The sequence below is a fragment of the Narcine bancroftii genome, chromosome 2 (assembly GCF_036971445.1).
Source record: "Narcine bancroftii isolate sNarBan1 chromosome 2, sNarBan1.hap1, whole genome shotgun sequence".
NCBI lineage: Eukaryota > Metazoa > Chordata > Chondrichthyes > Torpediniformes > Narcinidae > Narcine > Narcine bancroftii.
Window position 1 is genome coordinate 94,472,993 of NC_091470.1, and position 21,677 is coordinate 94,494,669.

At 42.3% G+C, this 21,677-nt stretch overlaps 1 protein-coding gene across 3 annotated transcripts in view; it reads left to right on the forward strand.

The window, feature by feature from the left end:
• Positions 1–21,677, forward strand: part of LOC138753906 (annexin A4-like) — a 94,925-nt gene that overhangs the window by 49,909 nt on the left and 23,339 nt on the right. For all 3 annotated transcript variants that reach the window (XM_069917453.1, XM_069917454.1, XM_069917455.1), the window contains 4 exons: positions 9,343–9,433; positions 13,394–13,473; positions 17,089–17,145; positions 20,270–20,363. In XM_069917453.1, the coding sequence (XP_069773554.1) occupies positions 9,343–9,433; positions 13,394–13,473; positions 17,089–17,145; positions 20,270–20,363 (322 nt within the window). The remainder of the gene's footprint in view (positions 1–9,342; positions 9,434–13,393; positions 13,474–17,088; positions 17,146–20,269; positions 20,364–21,677) is intronic.

Below are 21,677 nucleotides of genomic sequence, written 5' to 3' on the forward strand. Positions count from 1 at the left end.
ATCATGGAATGTCAGAGCAAACTCTGAATGGGCTGAATGGCCTACTCCTGCTGCTATATCTAAAGAAAACAACTACTGCTAACTCTTGTCACCTTACCTGTGAGAGGCACCATACGCATTTATCCATTGATCAGCAAGAACACACTATAGTGTAGCAAGGTGGCACGGTTAGTGTAGTGATTAGTGTAACCTTGTTACAATCGCAGCATTTGGGACCAGGGTTGGAATCCTGTGCAGCCTCTAAGGAATTTGTACATTCTCCGTGGGTTTCCTCTGGGGGCTCCAGTTTTCCCTCACCCTTTAAAATGTCCCGGGATTGTAGATCAATTGGGTGGCATGGGCTTAAAGGGCCTGTTACTGTGCTGTATGTCTAAAAAAAAATAATTTTTTTTCTAAATTTTATTTATGAATCATACAATCAAAAACATAATGTTTTATCCCACGTAATCCCCCACACCCCCAACCCGATCCCACCCAACCCCCTTCTAAACTACCCCAAAAGAAAAGAAGAAAGAGAAGAGGAGATCTACACCATTCAATCATTTGCCATGGATTAGGACCACACCACCAATGTATGGGAAAATATATGAATGATCTAGTCACATATATTCCATATACAGGCTACAAGTTTTAATAATAAAATAATAATTATTTTGTAAGTTGTACATTATTTTATCCAAGGGAATACATGATCTTATCTCCACATCACCATTGAAGAATACTCAACTTAGTCTCATTTTTCCATGTAACTGCAAGACATTTCCTAGCCACTGCTAAAGCTAGTCTTAAAAAAGCAATGTGAAATTTATCTAATTTTAATTCCAAACTCAATTTTTTAATATAACCCAATAAAAATATCTTGGGGTCAAGTGAAATTTTAAATTTGAACATAACCTCCAAAAATACTTTAATTTTATTCCAAAAAAGGTTTAACCGTCTCTCATAACCAAACTGAATGTAAAAAGGTACCCACTTCCTTGTGACATCTAAAACATAAATCAGAAGAAACCTATTTCTATTTCTTTAATTTCTCTGGAGTCAAATGGTTAAAGTTATAATCAACCAATTCACATTTACAATTTTAATCATACTGTCCTCACATATCCAATCATCTTGAGAAATAGATATTTCCAAATCTTTTTTCCACTTTTCTCTAAATTTGTAAAATCTGGTTTAAGCATTTTATTCTCCAATAAAGCATACATACCAGATATAAATCCTTTCTTACCACCATCAGTAAGTAAAATTTCAAACCTAGACCTTCTAAGAAGCCTCAAAGTACGTCCAAAGTTATCTATCAATAATGCTTCAACTTGATAATAGGAAAAAAGAATACATGAAGATATTTCATATTTCTCTTTCATTCTTTGAAAAGAAATAAAATAATAACCCGCCTTATAACAACCTTCTACCAATTTAATTCCTTTTTGCTCCCACAACTTCAAAAGTTGATTATTAACTGTAAAGGGGTAAAAGCTTATTTTGAAACAAAGATGTTTTAGCCAAAATTTTCCCTTGGGTACCTATAACTTCATTTTTTAAATTCCATAATTCCATTAAATTATTATCACTTAATATCTGAGAATTCCATCGATAAATTGGTTCATCCTCTTTTCAACTATCTGAGATAATTCAATATTAGCCCATATCAGAGGGTTGTCCACTTGATAAATTTAAATTAATAAATTTTAACTAAGCTGATTCATAATAATTTTGAAAATTAGGAAGTTGTAAACTTCCAAGTTGCATATTTCCAAGTTAAATTTTGCAATGAGGCTATAAAAAATTGTTGCAAATACAATTTAATGTTAATGCTTTGCTGTAAACCCGTGAAAGACAAGGTTTTATTTCTGAAGCTGATGATATGGTGTTGAGAGATGTTTGTTTGGACGGGAACTTCATTTTTGAGTGATGTGGGTGTCTGGAAAAGTGGACATGAGCTAGAAACAAACCTCATAATGACAGAACAAATCTTAGAAGTTGTAATACTTGCTCCTTGCTCCATTGGATAAGATGATTTTTATATTTCCATTTTTAATCCATGAGAGAAGACCAATCAGTTTGGTGATCAGCCTAACTTTATTGACATTTTGCAGTACTTGTGCAGCTGAAAATGCTTCAGTAGGATTCCTTATAACCTAGAGTTAAATCAACTTTGTCAACCAGGGGTGAACGTATTCATTTCCATTGTCCAATTAACCTTCCATGCAGAACCCGTTTTTGAAGTCTGAATTCATAATAATTGAGTCATATCAAGCTGAAACAAGTCGGTAAAGGTTCTGCACTGGTCAAATGTGTGAAGTCTGATGAGGTCATAAGGGGGAGCAGGGAGAGGACTTATGGCTCACAAGCCTGCTTCATTATTCAGAAAAATCACGGCTGATCCGATTGTTGGCCCTAACTCCATTTTAACTGCACAAGACTCGTGACTCAATTCCCTTCTAATCCAATGTAATCTCGGCCAAAGAGAAATGTATGAATGGAATCTTTCAGCATTCTCCTTGAGAATAGTAGACTAGCCAGGGAGAGAGTAGGCCCTTGGAAGATCAACATGGTAATCTATGCATGAAGCTACAGGAAAAGAGTGAGTTCTTAAATGAATACTGTCCTTCTTGTTGGTATTTGACGTGGATGATCATGAGTTCAAGAGTAGAATGTTGCACACCTTTAAACCATAGAACATACAGCACAGAAGCAGGTCCTGTGCCAAACTATTATTCTGCCTAGTCCCATTGGGCATAGCCCTCTATTCCCCTCCCATCCACGTAACTAGTCAATTTTTGTTAAATGTCAAAATCGAGCTCACTTTCACCAGTTCAGTTTGCAGCTTGTTCCACGTTTCCACGACTTTCTGTGTGAAAGGTAGTTGGGACCTTTGAAGCCCACCAGAATGTCACCTCTGATCGCTAGCTCCATTTTTTTGTCCCCTTCAGTATATCACTTTTAACCCATGTCCTCTAGTTTGTGCCTCACCTATCTTTGGTGTAAAAAGCCTATTTGTATTTATAGACCTCATCAAATCTCCCCTCATTCTCCAACACTCCAGGGAATAAAGTCCTAACCTATCAAATCTTTCCTTGCAACTCAGCTCCTGAATTCTGGGAACATCTTCACAAATCTTCTCTGCACTCTTTCATTCATTGATGTCTTTCCTGTAATTAGGTGACCAAAACTGCACAAAATACTCCCAATTTAGTCGAGCCAATGTCTTGTCTAACTTCACCATGACATCTCAACTCCTGGACTCAATCCATTGATTTATGAAGGCCAAAGAATCAAAAGCTCTCTTTTTACACCAAATGCTCTCCCTCCCTCATTTTACCTATGACGTACTCCTCCCCTTGCCATTTTATTCAGGTACCTGTCAACATTATTGATCAGGGCCTCAGGCTCGAAATATCAGTTACGTAACTTTTTCTTTACTATATAAAGTACACTGTTTGGCCTGCTGATTTTTTTTCTGCATTGTGTTTTTATTACTTGTGACGTGATTTTCAACAAATTATGTGTCGGTATTCCCAGATCCCTCTGTTCTTCCACATTCCTCAGCGCCCTTCCCGTTTACAGTGTATGGTCTGCCTTGGTCTGTCCTTCCAAAAGTGCAATTCCTCACATACATCCACATTAAATTCCATCTGACATGTTGCAGCCCATATTTCCAGCTGGTACAGATCCCGCTGCAAGCTTTGAAAGCCTTCCTCACTGTCTACTACACATCCAATCTTTGTGTCCCCCACAAACTTGCTGATATAATTTACCACATCATTGATATAGAAGGCAAACAACAGTGGACCCAGAACTGATCCTGAAGTGCACCACTAGTCACAGTCCTCCAGTCTGAGAGGCAATCATCCACCACTACTCTCTGGCTTCTACAAAGCCAACATGGAATCTAATTTACTACCCCATCTTGACTGAACCTTCTTGACCCTCATTGTCAAAGACCTTGAGTAAGCCTGCAGATGACACCAAAATTGACAGTTTGGTGGACAGTGAAGAAGGCCTAAGGTTGCGACAGGATAGAGATCATCTAGCAATGAAGGCACAAATAAAAATAACAGATGGAATTTATCTCTGAGTGCATTGATGCAGTTTGGGAAGTTAAATCAGGGAGGATGTGGTGAAGGATAGGGTCCTGGGGAATGGAGTTGAGCAGAGGAACCTGAAGGTTACAAGTGAAAATGACAAGACAGATAAGCAGAGCAGTGGAGTGGTGTTTGGCATGTATGCCTTCATTGGTCGAGCCCTGAGTAGAAGAGTTGAGACATCATGTTACAGTTGTACAAAATGTTGGTTTGGCTGCAGTCACTATACCTCAGGCACAATAATATTAAATTAGGGAGGGCACAGAAAAGATTTTCACGAGGAGATTGCCTGGTTGAGGAATTGAATTGTTGGATGGGATGCAGCAAAGGATGCTGAGAGGAAACATGATAGGGATGAATAGAGATTGAGGCGGAGCCAGAGCTTGTTTTCAAGGGTAAGCTGTCTCAAATTGTAGGGCTAAGGTTTAAAGTGAGAGGGAGGAAGTTTAAAGGGGTAAATTTTTCACTCTGAGATGACCTGCCAGAGGAGGGAGGTACCTGGCAGGTACATGAAAGACTTCAGCACAAACTGAATGCCCTTGTGCTGTATTATTTTCTGCTTTTAATTGGGTTTTCTTTAACTAATTAAAACTGGTCTTTTAAGTAAGTTGGCCTTATCTGCCTGCTTTTCCCTTGTCCTAAAAGAACAAGTTAGAAAATTAATTTGTTGAGGCAATGTCAATGAAACCAAATCATGGATTTTTTTAAAATTATGGACTACTAATGGGGAGAGGATGCTGGAATTTTAAAAAAAAAAATGAAATCCTGAAAAACCTCAACTGTGAATAAGAGAAACCAGTCGATGTTTCTGGTCATGGCTCCTGTTCAGAACTGGGGAAGTGAGGAAAAAGGGAAGTAATTATTCTTATTATAATATTATCCTTGCTCTCTATCTCTCTGTTCATGTTAATTGATTTTGCTTTTATTGAAGATGCTGAATAGATCTCATTCATGGGGAGGCCAATCTGATTAAAGGCTTATGAAATTGGTCTCGACCTTGCATCATTTTAACCAGTGAAAACATTTAGTTCTTTGTTCCTTTTTAAAAATGTTATTTTTTTTCCTGCATACTTCCTCATGGTCAGTGTTTACTCGGTGACTAGAATTTCAAATATTGATACCTTCCTCCAGTCTGACACCAGGTACAAGTGGCTCCGGTTAAATATTACCGACAAGTGAATGACATGCTCTGTTTCAAACTTGCGGTCATACAGGCAGGTGAGATGTGTAAAGATTTTTTTTTAAATGTTGTGAATCTTGATTATATCCAAAAAAGTGTATTTTTATTTCACTATTCTTGCCCAATTATTAATAGGTTCAATTCCATCCCATTACTCAAACCCACATTGGACTGGAATGTTGTCATATTGATTGATTGCATTTACTTTCATGCACCTTTTTAGGCTAATTTAAAATGTTAGTTGTGAATTAAATCAGCAGCACTTTCACCTGATTGGTGGATCTGAGTCTCACTTCATGGCCCAACGACCATAGACCATAAGATGTAGGAGCAGAATTAGGCCATTCAGCCCATCAAGTCTGCTCCTCCATTCAAGTCGTGACTGATGCAGTTTTCTTCTCAACCCCATTCTTCTGCCTTCTTCCCTCCACCTTTGACACCCTCTTACACATTAAGACCCTATCAACCGCCACTTTAAAAGTTAGTCTCCACAGGGCACCTTCCCTTCTTTTGACACACTTTTCCAATCTGTTGAACACAACTCCCTTGCTATTTAGTTTAAAGCCCAGTCCACAGCCCTCATAGTACGATTCACTAGTCCCTGCATGGTTCAAGTGGAGCCTATCCCATACCCCAATAATGGTGCCAATGTTCCATACATTCAAACCCACATCTCCCACACCAATCTTTGAACCACATGTTTCACTCCATAATCTTGTGCCAATCTGCACGTAGCTCAGGCTACAATCTCCACAGTTTTACCATTTTGATTCTTTTTAATTTGATCCCTTGCTGCTCAAATTCTCTGAGCAGAACTTCTTATTTGATCCATGTCATTGGAACCTACATGGATATAATCAAGATTCACAACATTTAAAAAATAAAATCTTTACACATCTCACCTGCCTGTATGACCGGAAGTTTGAAACAGAGCATGTCATTCACTTGTCGGTAATATTTAACCAGTGGGGTTCACCAGCTCCCACATCCTGTAGCTGTACCTCATCACTTGACCCTGTATCCATACTTTATTTAATTTATTCTAATCTGGTGACTTTTAAATTTGGTAACAGGTCCTTCCAGCGCACAAGCCTGTGCTGTCCTATTACACGCAATTGACCTACATCTCTCGGTAAATTTTGAAGGGTGGGAGCAAATCAGAGCCCCTGGGGAACACCCAAGCAGACGTAGGGAGAATATACAAACTCCTTGCAGACAGTGTCAGATTTGAACCCTGGTCCCGATCGCTGTCACTGTAACAGCATGGCCCTATCCGCTACGCTAACAGTGCTGCCTGTTGTTTAATAAATGTGTTGCCTATAGTCTTGTTGTTTCTTAAGAGATGAGCAGACAATTGTGTTTTTTTTTTTGAGTATTTTAAAAAGGGAAGGGCTCCACGTCACTTGGTCTACAGCCTCTGGTAACCCAAGCCCCTTAAGTCAAAGCCTCAGTCCCACTCACACAGTGGGCCACTCCCACAATGGCTGCTCCACTTGAGCTTCTCTTTTTATTTGCTGCCAGGTCACCTCATCCCTAAACTCCTGCCTCTCATCTCTAAATGCAGTTTAAGGACAGAAGTGTCTTGTACATGAAAATTGGTGGTATTGTGGAGAGTGAAGATCATCTGAGATTACAACAGGATCTATGAAACTGTGCCAAGGGATGGCAGATGAAAGTTAACACTAAGAAGTTGGTAGTTGAAATGTTCAGGACTTGCACAGTAAATTGTACAGCTTGGGAGAGAATTGGAGATCAGGGAGCGTTGGAAGTACAATGACATAGTTCCCCAAATGTGGTGACACAGTTAGAGTGGTGAAGAAGGTGGTTGATATACTTGCCTCATCTGTCAGAGCACTGAGAATAGGAGCAGGGACCTTGTATTGGAACTATACAAAACCGTGGTGAACCCATACTTGGAATATTGAGAACGTTTCTGGTCACCTAAGAATAGGAAACATATCGTTGCATTGGAAAGCATGCAAAAAAGATTCATGAGAAAGGACACTGTTTAACCTGCTGAGTTCCTCCAGCATTGTGTGTCTTTACTTTAATCACGGTGTCTGCGGACTTTTGTGTTTTACTTCATGTGACTGTTACCTTGATGGATGGGCTTGAGTTGAAAGGAGAGTATGGGACTTTTCTCCCTGAAGCATCGGAGATTGAAGGTGACCTGAGATAGATTTACAAAACCATGAGGAATGTTGATAACGTAAATTGACGCAATCTTTTACCCAGGGGAGAGAAGTTTAAAACTAAAGGGAAAATGTTTAAGGTGTGAGGAGAAAGATTTAAAAAGGAGCTGAGGGGTGCTTTGTCTCACATCGGGTGGTGGGCATATGGAAGGAGCTACCAGAGGCGGTGGTAGAGGTGGGTACAATTGTAATGTCAAAGCCATTTGGACATACACTTGGACGGGAAGGATTTAGCAGGTCAACAGAGATAAATTGGGTCAAATGGCCCACTTACATGCTGTAAATCTGACTCTTATTTACACAGGGTATTGCTTTAATCTAATATTATATTGTTGTTCCATGGGAACATTTTGTTCACAAGTAGACTGTGTAACAGAGAGTAATTGTAAAGAATATTGCACTTTTGAAATACAAGGTAACTTAAAACATAAGCAACCCAACATAAATATAAATGTTTCACCTTGAATGATACAATAGCTGCAGCTCTTGGAAATGTATCCATGAACTCACAACTCTCATTTTTTGTCTTCATGGTAACTGGGCTGGTTATCACTTCCTCCATCATCCAAATGATGAGCCATTGAACTGGCCCTCCACATGTAGCTTATTGCAGGCTATATAGCACAATATAGGCCTTTCAGCCCTCAGTGTTGTGCAGACCTCTATATTCTTACCAAAGGAAAAAAATAAACTCTTCCTTCTCCTCACAAAATGAAGGATGAACGCAACGATCCAGCAGGCTGCACGAGGCCCGCAGCGCTGCCCTCCAATTGGCCGCAACTAAAGGACCCTAACTGGCCTATCGAGGAAAGTGGATCGCAAATGCACCAATCAGCACTGAAGGGCCTTTGACCACAACCCTCAGCTTGAGAATAAAAGCAGGGCTGTGAGCCCAGTAAAGCTCAGTGTTAACTACACTCAACTGGACTTCATGTCATTCTTTCTGGGAACCGTGTGTTCTTTCTGAGCTAACCTGCATACAGCTATAACCTCCCCTGTGCTATAGGCTTGTAGCAGCCAGCTACAGACTCTTAAATGGCCCTCATGTTTCAGTTCAGCCTCACCACCACCTCTGGCAAGGCATTCCAGGCACCCACATCTTTGTTTATCTGACGTCTCCCCAAAACTTCCCTCCCTTCACTTTGCACAGATGTCCTTTGGAGTTTGCTACTCCTGCCCAGGGGAAAAGATGCTGGCTGTCCTCTTTATCTATGCCTCTCACAATCTTGTCTACCTCTATTCAGGTACACCTCTATTAAATCACCCTTCATCCTTTTTCACTCAAAGAGAAAATCTGATTAGCTCTGCTAATCTTGCCTCATAAGACTTATTTTCCAGTCCAGGCAATATCCTGGTAAATTTATTCTGCACCCTCTCCACAGCTTCCACATCCTTCCTATAATGAAGTGACCAGAACTGAACCCAATGCTCCGTGCGGTCGTGCCAGAGATTTGTAGAGTTGCCACATGACCTATGAATTCTTGAACTCAATCCCCTGACTAATGAATTCCAGCATCGCATAGGCCCTCTTAACTATTCTATCAACTAGTGCAGAAACCTTGAGGGATGTATGGATTTAGACCCCAAAGTCCCTCTGTTCTTCCACTGCTTTACTGATTCAACTCGTCTGCTTCAATCACTTAAGCAGCAGTTATTCCAGAATATTCCAGAAAATATTAATTGCACAAGGATTTAAAAACACAATGCAATAATTCAGGAAGCCCAATGGATTTTTTCATTTTGCAGATGCTTATTTGTTTTCCCACACGGTGAAATATTTTACTGCATCGCATCAAATGTATACAGTATGCAGGGCAGGAGTTAATCCATCATAAATGTGATTGGTTTCTATGAAGATGATGTGATTGACTGTGTTTATCCACAGGGTGCTGGTACTGATGAAGGCTGTTTAATTGAAATTTTGGCTTCACGGAATAATCATGAAATCCAGCAGATTGTTGCTACTTATAAGAAAGGTACTTCATTTTCTGTGCAAAATTCTCCTTAAATTTGATTTAAAACTGCTTCTTTTTGAAATTATACCATTAGACATTGAAAGCTTATCTACATTGACTTTAATTGATGGACAAACTGCAGTCTATACTGAGATGAGAATTTATTGTCATACGCACAAGTGCAATGTACAGATTTGAAACATGAAAGTCTACAGACGCTGTGATTGTCGTAAAATCACACAGAAATGCTGGAGGAACTCAGCTGATCTTTCAGTGTCCAAAAACGACAAAGATATTTTTGAAGTTTTGGGTCTGAGTCCTTCAAGGAATGAGTAGAATAAGCCAGAAGTAGGTAAATCTCAGAATTCAGACAATGCTGGCTGGGGGAGGAATAGAGACCAACAAATGGTATTAATTGGCTATGATAAGGGGAGAGGTGAGAATTTATCATGTCTGTGTGACAGGAGACAGGGAAGGGACCGGCAGAGCTGAGAGAAAGCGATGGGGTAAGGTGAAGTGGGGTTTAATACCACCCCATTCGGAAGATGAGGCGTTCCTCCAATTTGCAGGTGGTCTCAGTCTGGCAGTGCATGAGTCCATTGACAGACATGTCAGCAAGGGAATGGAACAGGGAATTGAAATGGCCAGCCTGAGACCACCTGCAAACTGGAAGAACAACACCTTATCTTCCGAATGGGCACCCTCCAAATGGATGGCATTAATGTAGACTTCTCTGGCTTTGTTAAAACAACCTCCCTCACTTCTTACCCCTTCATCTTCCCATAGCTCTGTTTATCCCTTCCCTATCTCCTTTCACACAGACATGATAAATTCTCACCTCTCCCCTTATAACACCTTTTTGTTAGTAGGATTCCTCCCGTGCTCCCCCCCCCCCTGCCCTCCGGCCTGCATTGTCTGCTTTTCTGACATTTTTTGCTTCTCATTCTGCTTATTTATTGTTTCGATGAGATCCTGCCTCGTCCTTCTAAACTCCAGTAAATACAGGCCCAGAGCTATTAAACATTCCTCATACATTAACCCTCATCACTAGGATCATTCTCGTAAACCTCCTGTTGACCCTCTCAAATGTGAGCACACCCTTCCTTAGATATAGGGCCAAAATCTGCTCGCAACACTCCAAATGTGATCTGCCCAAAGTCTTGTAAAGCATTTTTGTTTTTCTATTCGAGTCCTTCTGAAATTAATGCTAACGTTGCATTTACCTTCCTTACTACCGACTCAACCTGCAAGTTTCACCCATTCTCAACCTTTTTTTTATTTTTTTGGCTATGCCCTCGTGCCTCCCACCCCACCCCACACCCCCTTCCAGGAGTCTGCTCAAAGTTTATGGGCCCCCTTCCCCTGGGAAGCAGTCAAGTTTTGGTTTCTTTCGTACTTCTATCCGCTACATAAATATTTTTTTCTGTTCTTTTTTAAGAGAGCAGAAAACAAATGCGTTGTAGCCCTCATGTGGGGGGTGATGGTGGTGGAGGGCCACCATTGAGAATGGCCACTTCAGGGAATCCTCTTAATTTCCTTTGCTCCTCCATTCCCCCCCCAGGTGGAATACAGTGTAGGGAAGTGTATGGTCACAAACTTTTATACTCCTGCCAAAGTACATAACCATACACTTCCCTACGCTGTATTCTCTCTGCCATTTATTTGCCCTTTCTCTTAACTCATGCGCGAGATCACATTATAGGAGCAGAAGTAGGCCCTTCGAACCATCGAGACTGCTCCCATTCTATCATGAGCTGATCCATCTCTCATTCAGCCCCACTCCCTGCCTTCTCCCTGTAACCCTTGATGCCCTGACTAATTAAATACCTGTCAATCTCTAACGCAACAACCTCGCTTCCTCAGCCACCTATGGCAACAAGTTTCACACACTCATGACCTTTGACTAAGGAAATGTTTCCGCATTTCAGTTTTAAATTGACGCCCTTTTATCCTGAAGTTACACCGACTTAACCTCGAATCCCCTACCATGGAAAACATCCTTGTCACAACTCTCTCCAGGCCTTTCAACATTCGAAATGCCTCTATGAGGACCTCCCTCATCCTTATGTACTCCAATGAGTACAGTCCAAGATTTCTCATATGCTAACCTTTTCATTCCTGGTATCATTCTAGTAAATCTTCTCTGAACCTTCTTCAACACCAACACATCATTTCTCAAATAAGGAACCCGAAACTATACAGTGCTCCAAGTGAGGTCTCACCAGTTCCCTATAGAGTCTCAACATCACATCCCTGCCCTTGTATGCTATCCTTCTAGAAATGAACGGCAACATTGCATTTGCCTTCTTCACCACCGTCTCAACCTGGAGGTCAACCTTTAGAGTATCTTGCAAAAGGACTCCCAAGTCCCTTTGTACCTCTGAATTTTCTCCCCATCTAAATAATAATCTGCCTGTCTATGTCTTTTACGAAAATGTATTTTATCTTCCACCTCTTTGCTCATTCTCCCAAGGGGTGGGCAACCTTTTAATTTTTAATTTAGACATACAGCACAGTAACAGGCCGTTTCAGTCCACGAGTCCATGTCGCCCAATTAACCTATACCTCTGGTACGTACTCCAAGTCTCTCTGCAGCCTTTCAATATCCTCAGCACCATTCTCCCTACCATCTATTTTAGTGTCACCTGAAAATTTAGCCACAAAACCATATGTTCCATAATCCAAATCATTTATATACAACATAAAATGAAGCAACCCCATCACTGACCCCTGCGGAACCACAGAGAGCCAGTCGTCAACCAGAATAGGATCCCTTTATTCCCACTCTCTGTTTCTTCCCGATCCTGCTGATCTACCCATGCTAGAATCCTTCCTGTCATTCCATGGGCTCTCGTCTTGTTTAGCAGCCTCATGTGTGCACTTTGTTGAAGGCCTTTTGAAAGTCCAAACACACAACATCTACTGCATCTCCCCTCTCTCTCCTACTTGTGGTCTCCAAACAAAATTGCAATCGGTTTGTTAGGTATGATTTTCCTTTAAGGAAACCATGGTGATTTGGGCCTATCTCCAGGTATTCTGTAGCCTTGACTCCAACAGCTTCCCAACCCTCTGCCGATTCCCAGCTTCCTCAGTACTATCTGCCCTTCGCCTATCTTCGTATCGGCACAAATGTCATCACACAGCCATTAATTCCATCCTCTAAATCATTTACAAACAGTGCGCCAAGTAGCATTGACCCAACATTGACCACTGTGGAGCATCACTGATCTCTGGCAGCCAGCCAGAATAAGCTCCATTTAGAGCCAAACTTCTATCTTTCCTGTAATGCTGTGGGCTCCTATCTCCTTTAACAGCCTCATTTGTGTTGCTTTTGTCATTCTTATAATCCCAGTGAACAGCATGTACTGACTCTCCATTGTCTGTCCTGTTCATTACTGCCTCAAAGAACCCCAACAGATTTGTCAGGCAAGGCAAGATCTCCACTGAAGGAAACCAGGCCGACTGGCCTATTTTATCTTGAGCTTGCAAGTACCCTGAACCTCAGGCAATAATGAACTAAAATCTTACCAAGCTCTAAAGTTAAGCTAACTGACCAACGATTTCCTGTCTTGTGCACCTCTCCCTTTTATTGACATTTGCAGTTTTCCAATCCTACAGATGAGCAGCCCACAGTGATATGCTGACCTAATAACTATTAACCTACTCTAACAACTGCCTAGAATTTCCCCAACTGCATAACCCTTTATTTTTCTCAGTTCCATTTACCTATCTAATTGTCTCTTAAAAGATCCTGCTGTACCTGCCTCCACCTCAAAATTGTTGATCCAGGTGGTAGATTTAACCACTGTACTCTGGTGATCTGAGTTGAGAGAGCTATAGAAGGATTTAAATTACATTTTTAAAAGTATTGATTCAGTGTGGCTGGCTTGAACAAATATTATCTATCTCCAATTTGGGAATCAGAGTCTGGTATTTTTTTTGGCTTTCATTTGTTGACGATTGGATATTTTTTTTCTTCAGAGTTTGGCAAGAATCTGGAGGACGATATCTGTGGGGACACTTCTCACATGTTCCAAAGAGTGCTCGTGTCTCTTGCAACGGTAAGGAACAGAGCTTTGCTGTTAACACTGCCAGCACCACAACCTTGCTGGAACAATAACCTTTGCTCTTGCTTTTGGGTTGCAATCAATATTAAGAAATTCAAATGTCAATGTTTATAAATTCATAAAGGATGTTTTCTCAATTCAGTAAATGTTTAAAATCTGTCAACTTTGTGATTAACTCCCAACTTTAACAGGTTGGATATGGATGAGGCTCCATTCAGCATGCAAGACATTGCTATCAGGTTGGTCCTATCCACCTCAACAGTCTCTGACCTGGGTTGAAAGTTGGACTTGTTCACACGTAGTATTTGTGTTGCTTTGTCCTGATCAAGAATTTGCATTTTCCAAATACTCAATTCCTGTCTCTTTTATGAATCTACATGTTGAATTACCTCCTTAGACGTTTTAAAAATCTGGAGTTGGTGAACCAGGCAACATTCAAGGGCTCAGCAGCAGATGCATATGCCAAAGTGGTTACAGACTTTGTCAAAAAATCCACAGACAAGTGTATCCCTAAGACTATCTAAGTTTATCCTAATCAGAAGCCATGGATAAACCAATTATTGAAGACCAGATCTGCGGTGTTTAGGTCAGGATTTTTGACAACGTACAGAAAGATCAGGTACAACCTTCGAAAAGCCATTACCAACACAAAGAGAAACTTGCAGACAGAGTCGGCATCTCAGACAGGTGCTCAACACCTGTGACAAGGCTTGGAGCAAGGTGATGACTATCGGCCAGGGGCATTGACAGATGTGGTTGGTTATGGACCAGGTCAGTCCCCAGCTCACTCTGCCTATCACCACATTAGATCGTTGGCAGACACCAACTCCTTGGCTCTCAACTGTGCATTAGATCTCCTAAATCTGCCATAGGAACAGGCTGTTGTTCATTGATTACAGCTCTGTATTCCAACACCATCAAGCCAGAAAAACCTGATCAAACTAAAGGATGTGGGACTCTGTCTGGATCCTCAACTTACTCATTGGCAGACTCCAATCAATTTAAATCGGTAATACCACCTCCTCTGAACTAGGCACTCCAAGATATCATTGCCTGCTCTATCCCCTGGACATTGATGACTGTGCGGCCAAGTTGGGCTCCAACTCGATCAACAAATTCGCTGATGACACCACTGATGTCGGCTGGATTACTGGAAAGCAGAGTACAAGATGGAGATCAAGATCTGGCTGTGTGGTGCCAGAACTTATTGACACCAGGGCTCAACGAGGTTATTGTGGATTAGCACATGAAGGGCAAAGTACCACACACCTGTACATATTGACAGTCAGAACCTTCAAATTCCTTGAAGTCCATTTTGAGAAAACCTCTCCTGGAGCCAGCACATCAAGGCAGCCAAGAAGAAGCCACACCAGTGCCTCAACTTTGTAAAATGAATCTGTAGAGATTTGGCTTATCATTAAATGTTATATCAAATGTGGACATTACACTGTGTAAAGTATACTGGCTGGTTGCATCATGGCTTGGTTTGATGATTTGAGTGCCCAGGAATGTAGAAGGTAACAAATCTGGCCAGGTCCATCACACATTCTGACCTCCCATAAAATGAACACATTTGTGTGAGGTATTGCCTCAAGAAGGCACCCAACATCACAAAAGACCCCATCACCCTGACCACAACCTCCTCTCACTGCTACTTTTAGGAAGAAGGTTCAGAAGCCTGAAGACCAGCCCCTCTAGGTTCAATGGGTACCAGACTTCTGAAACTTTTCTTGGTACACTGTTCAAAGTTCATATTTATTATCAGAGTACATAAATGACATCACATACAACCCTGAGATTCTTTCTCCTGCAGGATGGACAAAATAACTACTTATCAATAGTGGGAAAAAAAACTGTACTCAAGAAAAGATGTGAAAACAAAAGAGAAACTTTTAAAAAGAAAGAAACATAAACCAACAACAATACAAAAGAAAAAATATACACTCAGTAATAAATAATGTGCAATGAGTCCCCGATTGTGTTTTTCGTTGATGAGTCTGATGGTAGAGGTGGAGCAGCTGTTCCTGAAGCTGGTGGGGTGGGTCCTGTGGCAGCAGCGAGAACAGAGCGAGTGCCGGTTGGTGTAGATCCTTGATGATTGCTGATGCTCTCCGACGGCAGGCTTCCCTGTTGATACCCTCAACGGTGGGGAGGTGATGTCTGGGCTGTATCCAAATCCTTTTGTAGGGTTTTCTGCGCAGGGGTATTGGTGTCCCCATACCAGATACAGCACTCTTTCCACCACACATCTGCAGAAATTTGCCAGGGTTTCCAATGTCAAACTCCTGAGGAAGTAGAGGCACTGACGTGCTTTTCATTATGACATTAGTTCATGTTTATCCTTGGTGTAAAAACATGCAAACACATATCTAGACGTAGCACACATATTTAAAGTGATTTATATGATGTACATATAGAAAAATAAATAAATATTGTTAAATAAATAGTAGAGTCTCAGAGGGATTGTATGAGTAGTTCAGCAGCCATTCAGCTTTCTCACTGCCCGTGGGAAGAAGCTGTTCCTCAGCCTGGTGGTGCTGGCTCTGATACTCCTGGGTCTCTTCCCTGATGGGAGTAGCTGAAAGATGCTGTGTGCGGGGTAGGAGGGATCCTTAAAGATTTTGCGAGTCCTCTTCAGACAATGATCCCAGTAGATCATGTCAACGGGGGTGGGGGAGGGAGACTCCAGTGATCCTCTCTGCCACTCTTATGTAACTGTGGATTGACCCTGATCCATTTTGTCTGTAGCAACTGTGCCACACTGTGATGTAGACGACCAGAACACTCTCAATTGAGCTCCTGTAGAAGGTTGACATTATGGTGGCCAGTAGCCTTGCCCTCCTCAGTCTTCTCAAGAAGTGCAATTGCTGTTGTGCCCTCCTGACAAATGAGGAGATGTTGCGTGTCCATGATAGGTCAGTAGTTAAGTGAAGTCTAAGGAACTAGGTGCTGTCTATCCAAACAGAGTTGCTGATATCTAGTGGAAGGTGGTCGTTCCTGATCCTTTTAACTTCCACAACCATCTCCTTCGTCTTGTCCATCTTGACACTCAGGTTGATACCATCACGTCATTTCACGAGATTTTCCCCCTCTTCTCTGTAGTGCGATTCATTGTGTTGCTGACAAGGCCGGTGACTGTTGTGTCATTTGCAAACTTGATGACCCTGTTGGAGCTGGATCTGGCGATGCAGTCGTGCGTCAGTAGCGTGAACAGGAGCGGGATGAGCACACAGCTCTGAAGTACGCCAGTGCTCAGTGTGATGATACTCGACATTCTGCTACTGACCCGGACAGACTGGACTTTTTTGATCAGAAGTCCAGTTACGGAGAGAGGCGCTGAGTCCCAGTGAGGACGGCTTCTCCACCAGTTTATCCAGTTTGGAAGCAGTAGCATCCTGTGGGTGGACTCTGGGTTCCCCTTGTCATCACCTTTGTTGCTGCAACTGCCGAGCAGTGAGTTGGACCTGGGCGATGTTAAGGCTTTGAATAGAGCCTGCAATATCTGCCATCCTTAAACTGTGCTGTGTGTCACCCAAATATCTCCTTCCTCAAATACCTTTCAAATTTTCATGAAATCAATGCTTAAAATTTGTGTTTGCTTTTTAACAGGGCAACCGAGATGAAGGAAACCATGTTGATGAGCAACAAGCCAAGAAGGATGCAAAGGTCGGTAATGACAGAAAATAGATGAAAGGGTTACACAATGCTACATCCCTGACTTGACCTGCCACTGCAACCCCTGCTATACTTATCTCTTGTGAAGCAAGCCTACCCAGGGAAGGTTCCTCAACTCTTCCTCTATTACATCAGCGACTACATTGGAGCTGCCTCCTGCACCCATGAGGAACTCATCGACTTTAGCCATTTTTCTGCCAACTTCCACACTGACAAATTCACTTGGCCCATCTCTGACACCCCTCTCACCTTTCTCAATCACTCTGTCTGCAATTCAGGAGGCAATCTATCTCTGGATGTCTTCTATAAACCCACTAATTTCCACAGTTACCTTGACTACTCCCTTTCCCACCCTGTCTTCTGTAAGGATTCTATCCCTTTTTCTCAGTTCCTCTCTCTCTCTGCTGCATCTAGTCCCAAGGTGAAGCTTTCCATCCCAGAAAATGTGGCTTACCTCTACTACCATTAACTCAGTCCTCGCCCACATTAGTTCTATTTCCCGCACATCTGCCCAGACCCCTCCCATCCCCAATTAGAGACAAGGACAGGGTTCCCCTCATCCTTATCTACCTCCCTATCAGCCTCTGCATCCAACATAATTTCTGTCACCGACAGTGAGATCCCACCTCCAGTCACACCTCCCCCCCCCCCCTCTCCTCTCCAGGGATCACTCCATTTGCAGTCCGTATCCACTCATCCCTTCCTATCAGTCACCCCCTTGGTCCCTACCCCTATGTCCTGCAAGAGGTGCAACACCAGCATTTACACCTCCTCCCTCACCACTTTTCAAGGCCACAGTTCTTCCAAGGGAAGCAACACTTTTGTGAATCTACAAAGGGTCATTTACTGCATTGTGTGGCCCCGATGTGGCCTCCTCCACTTCGGGGAGACTGCTCACAGACTGGGAGATCATTTCATTGAGCACCTTCGCTGTCTGCTGCCACATCAAGGAACTCCCAGTGGCCAACCACTTCATTTCCACATTTCATTGTCACACCGACATGTCTGTCCAAGGCCTTGTGTACTGCAAATTTGAGGCTGCCTTCACAATTGGAGGAATAACCCCTTGTATTCTATGTAGCAGTCTCTAACAAGAGGGCATAATATCAACTTCTCCAATGCCCATTCACTCCCTTCCAGGATCTTTCTTTCCTTCATCCCTCTGTCTCCCTCCAGCTCCCCATTATCTCCCTTCCTCAATAAGAGAGTAATATTTCTTACCCTCTCCCCATTCCTTCTCAATTTCTTTTTCTTCTACATTCCCAGGTATATCTCCTATTACCTCTTCCCTGACAAGCTGTGGTCATCTGACAACATTTTTATTGAAGTGCCTGTCTGATTTGTGACTTTCCTGAGGAAGAATCAATGGCTTTCATTCTTCCTGTGGGTGCTGTGTGACCAGATAAGTTCCCCCAGCACTTTTTTAGTGGGCTGCAGCCCCTGTTTCAAAAAGGGGCTGGAATTTCTGGAGCTTTTCATTGCAGTTTTTACTATGTATTTGGTCAACTGCCTGTGGTTGAAGGGGACTATGCTCAACCAGAGAATGGCGAGGGCAGTAAAATCCCTGGTATCCGGCACGTAGGGGGATTGCAGAACTTTCCAATTGCCTGAGACTCTTACAATGCCTAACTAATACACGTGCAATGAGAATACACACTTTAAAAGACAAAAGACTGTGCAAAATGTAAAACAATTAGTGTTTTGGGTTTTTTTAAAGAAATCAATATTGTAGTCTTTCATTATATAAAGTTCACTTTCATACCATAATTTAGAAAATCAAAATTTGAACCCTGGGCTCAGCAGTGCAACAGCACTCTGCTAACCATGCTACCATCATAATTAAACCCCCCCCCCCCCATCAACAAATTTACAGATAAAGTCTTACTAATACATTTAATATTAGGCAGGGATGGGGGGCACTGTGGGAGAGTTGCCCCAGTGATGTGTAGTGTCAGCCGGCTCTTCTTCATCCTGGGCGCCTCCTGTGAGCGGGGCACAACCAGGGCACTCCACTGGCTGAATGTTTGCTCCATCTACTCAAAGGACTTGTGTGTGGCTTCGGAGAACATTAACCATTTTAAACTTCTATTTACATTTTTATTTATTCTTATTTTAATTTTTTTTTTCTCTCTGCCAGTTGGTTGGGGTTGCCAGTTGCTTGAATTCCGGATACCAGGGATTTTATTTTACATGGAATACACCACCGGAGAGTGTGTTGGGAGGAGAATTGTTGTCAGCCTTTAAGAAGCATCCAGATGAGCACTTGAATTGCCTTGGTGTTGAAGGCTATGTGTCAAGTGCTTGTTCCTTTAGAACTGGGGTTCCCAAAGTTTATACACTATCGACCTCCTTCATGGAATCCTTGACCCACAGGCATGTACAAAAACTAAAATAAACAAAAATAATCAAGTAGATTTTCATTACATACTTGAAAATAAAGCTAAGGCTTTACTCCAAGCTTTACAACAACCAAGCGATTACAATAACAGTAAAAAAAAACCCTTGGCTTTTGGCCAGGAAGATGCAAATGGAGCTGGGTCCCTTCAGCAGATGGAGCAGCAACAGCGACTTCGTTCTCAATATCGGATGCGGTATCGTCTGCATTGAAAAGATCGCCTCGGGCACCCAGGCAGGAGTGGGGACCTCAGACACCCGGGCAGGAGCGGGGACATCGGGCTCCCGGGCAGGAGCGGGGACTTCAAGCTCCCAGGCAGGTGTGGGGACCTTGGGCTTTACAATCGACCCCATGGCATTTATCAACCCCCTTTTGACCACTTCGCATTTTTCAAACCCTTGGATAGTCCCATCAGCCCCCAGGGTTCAGTATCGACCACTTTGGAGACCCCTACTTTAGAACTTCGAATACTTTTTTTTAATCACTGGACTCTAAGTCTTGTTCTAAAAGAAACCTCTTATGCAAACTACCTTGTCAGCTAAAAGTGCAGTTTACTCTATTACCAAATCCGAGATCTGAATGCAAGACTCTCTCGATGATTTTAATGTACGGGTTTGGATCTCTGATTTGCAAACGTCTAATTCTGTCACTTCTGGCTTCAGATGTTAATCAGTAGACAGTGATGTGTCCTATTTCCAAGTTCCATCTTTTGCATCCTAGACACTGTATGAGGCTGGTGAGAAACAATGGGGAACAGATGAAGTTGCATTTCTGAGCATTCTCTGTATCAGGAACGCCACGCATTTGAAAAGAGGTAAAATCTCTCTCTCTCTCTCTCGCACTCACTTAATATTCTAGGTCAAAACTTGTTTGGTATTTCATCAGAATATGAATTTATTGTCATGAACGAGTCACAAAATTTGTTGCTTTGTGGCAGCATTACAGAGCAAACATTTATACAGTATAAATCACCTTACAAAATAAATAATAAAAATACTGCAAGAAAAATAGTCAAAGTCAGGCAATGATCACTCAGGAATCTGATGGCAACGGGGAAGAAGCTGTCCTTGTGCAGCTGAGTGCTCGTCTTCAGGCTCCTGTATCTTATCCCCAATGGTAGCAGAGTGAAGAGAGCATGGCCTGGGTGGTGGGGGTCCTTGAAGATAGAGGCTGCTTTATTAAGACACATCCTCTTGTAGATGTCCTCGATGGATTGAAGTCTGGTGTCTGATATTGCAAGACGAGTTAACAACCCTCTGGAGATTTTTCTTGTCCTGAGCGTTGGCCCCTCCATACCAGACAGTGATGCAACCAGCTAGAGTGCTCTCCACGGAACACTTGTAGAAGTTTTTGAGAGTCTTTGGGCAGCATGGTTGGCATAGCAGTTAGCACAATGCCTTTACAGCGCCAGCAAACGGGACCAAGGTTTGAATCGTGCTGTCCATAAGGAGTTTGTATGCTCTCCCTATGTCTGTGTGGCTTTTCCCTGGGATCTCTGGTTTCCTCCCACCCTTCAAAACGTACTGGGATGGTAGGTTAATTAGGTGTAAATTGTACAGCATGGACATGGGCTGAAATGGCCCATTACTGGCTAAATTTAAAATTTATACTGAATCTCCTCAAACTCCTCACAAAGTGTCACCGCTGGCGAGTCTTCTTCATGATTGCATCGACGTGGAGGCTCCAGGAAAGACCCTCAGAGATGTTGACACCCAGGTATTTGAAGTTCACAAGATCACAAGACAAAGGAAGAGAAGGAGGCCACTAGGCCCATTGAGTAATACTACACTAAGTTACTCTACACTAGTTCCAATTTCTGGCCTTTTCCCCATATCCCTTGATGCCCTCACTAATGAGATGCCTGTCTATTTCTTGTTTAAATATTCCCAGTGATCTGGCCTCTACTCCTATATATGGCACCAGTTCCTCTGGCTAAAGAAGTTCTTCCTAATCTCTGTTTTATATGGATAACCTCTAATTTTCAGACTATGACCCTTGTACCTGATTCACCCATCAAAGGAAACCTTACCCGCATCCACCCTATCTAAACCTTTCAAAATACGGAAAGCCTCTATGAGATCTCCTCTCATTCTCCTATACTCCAATGAATACAACCCAAGAGCTGCCA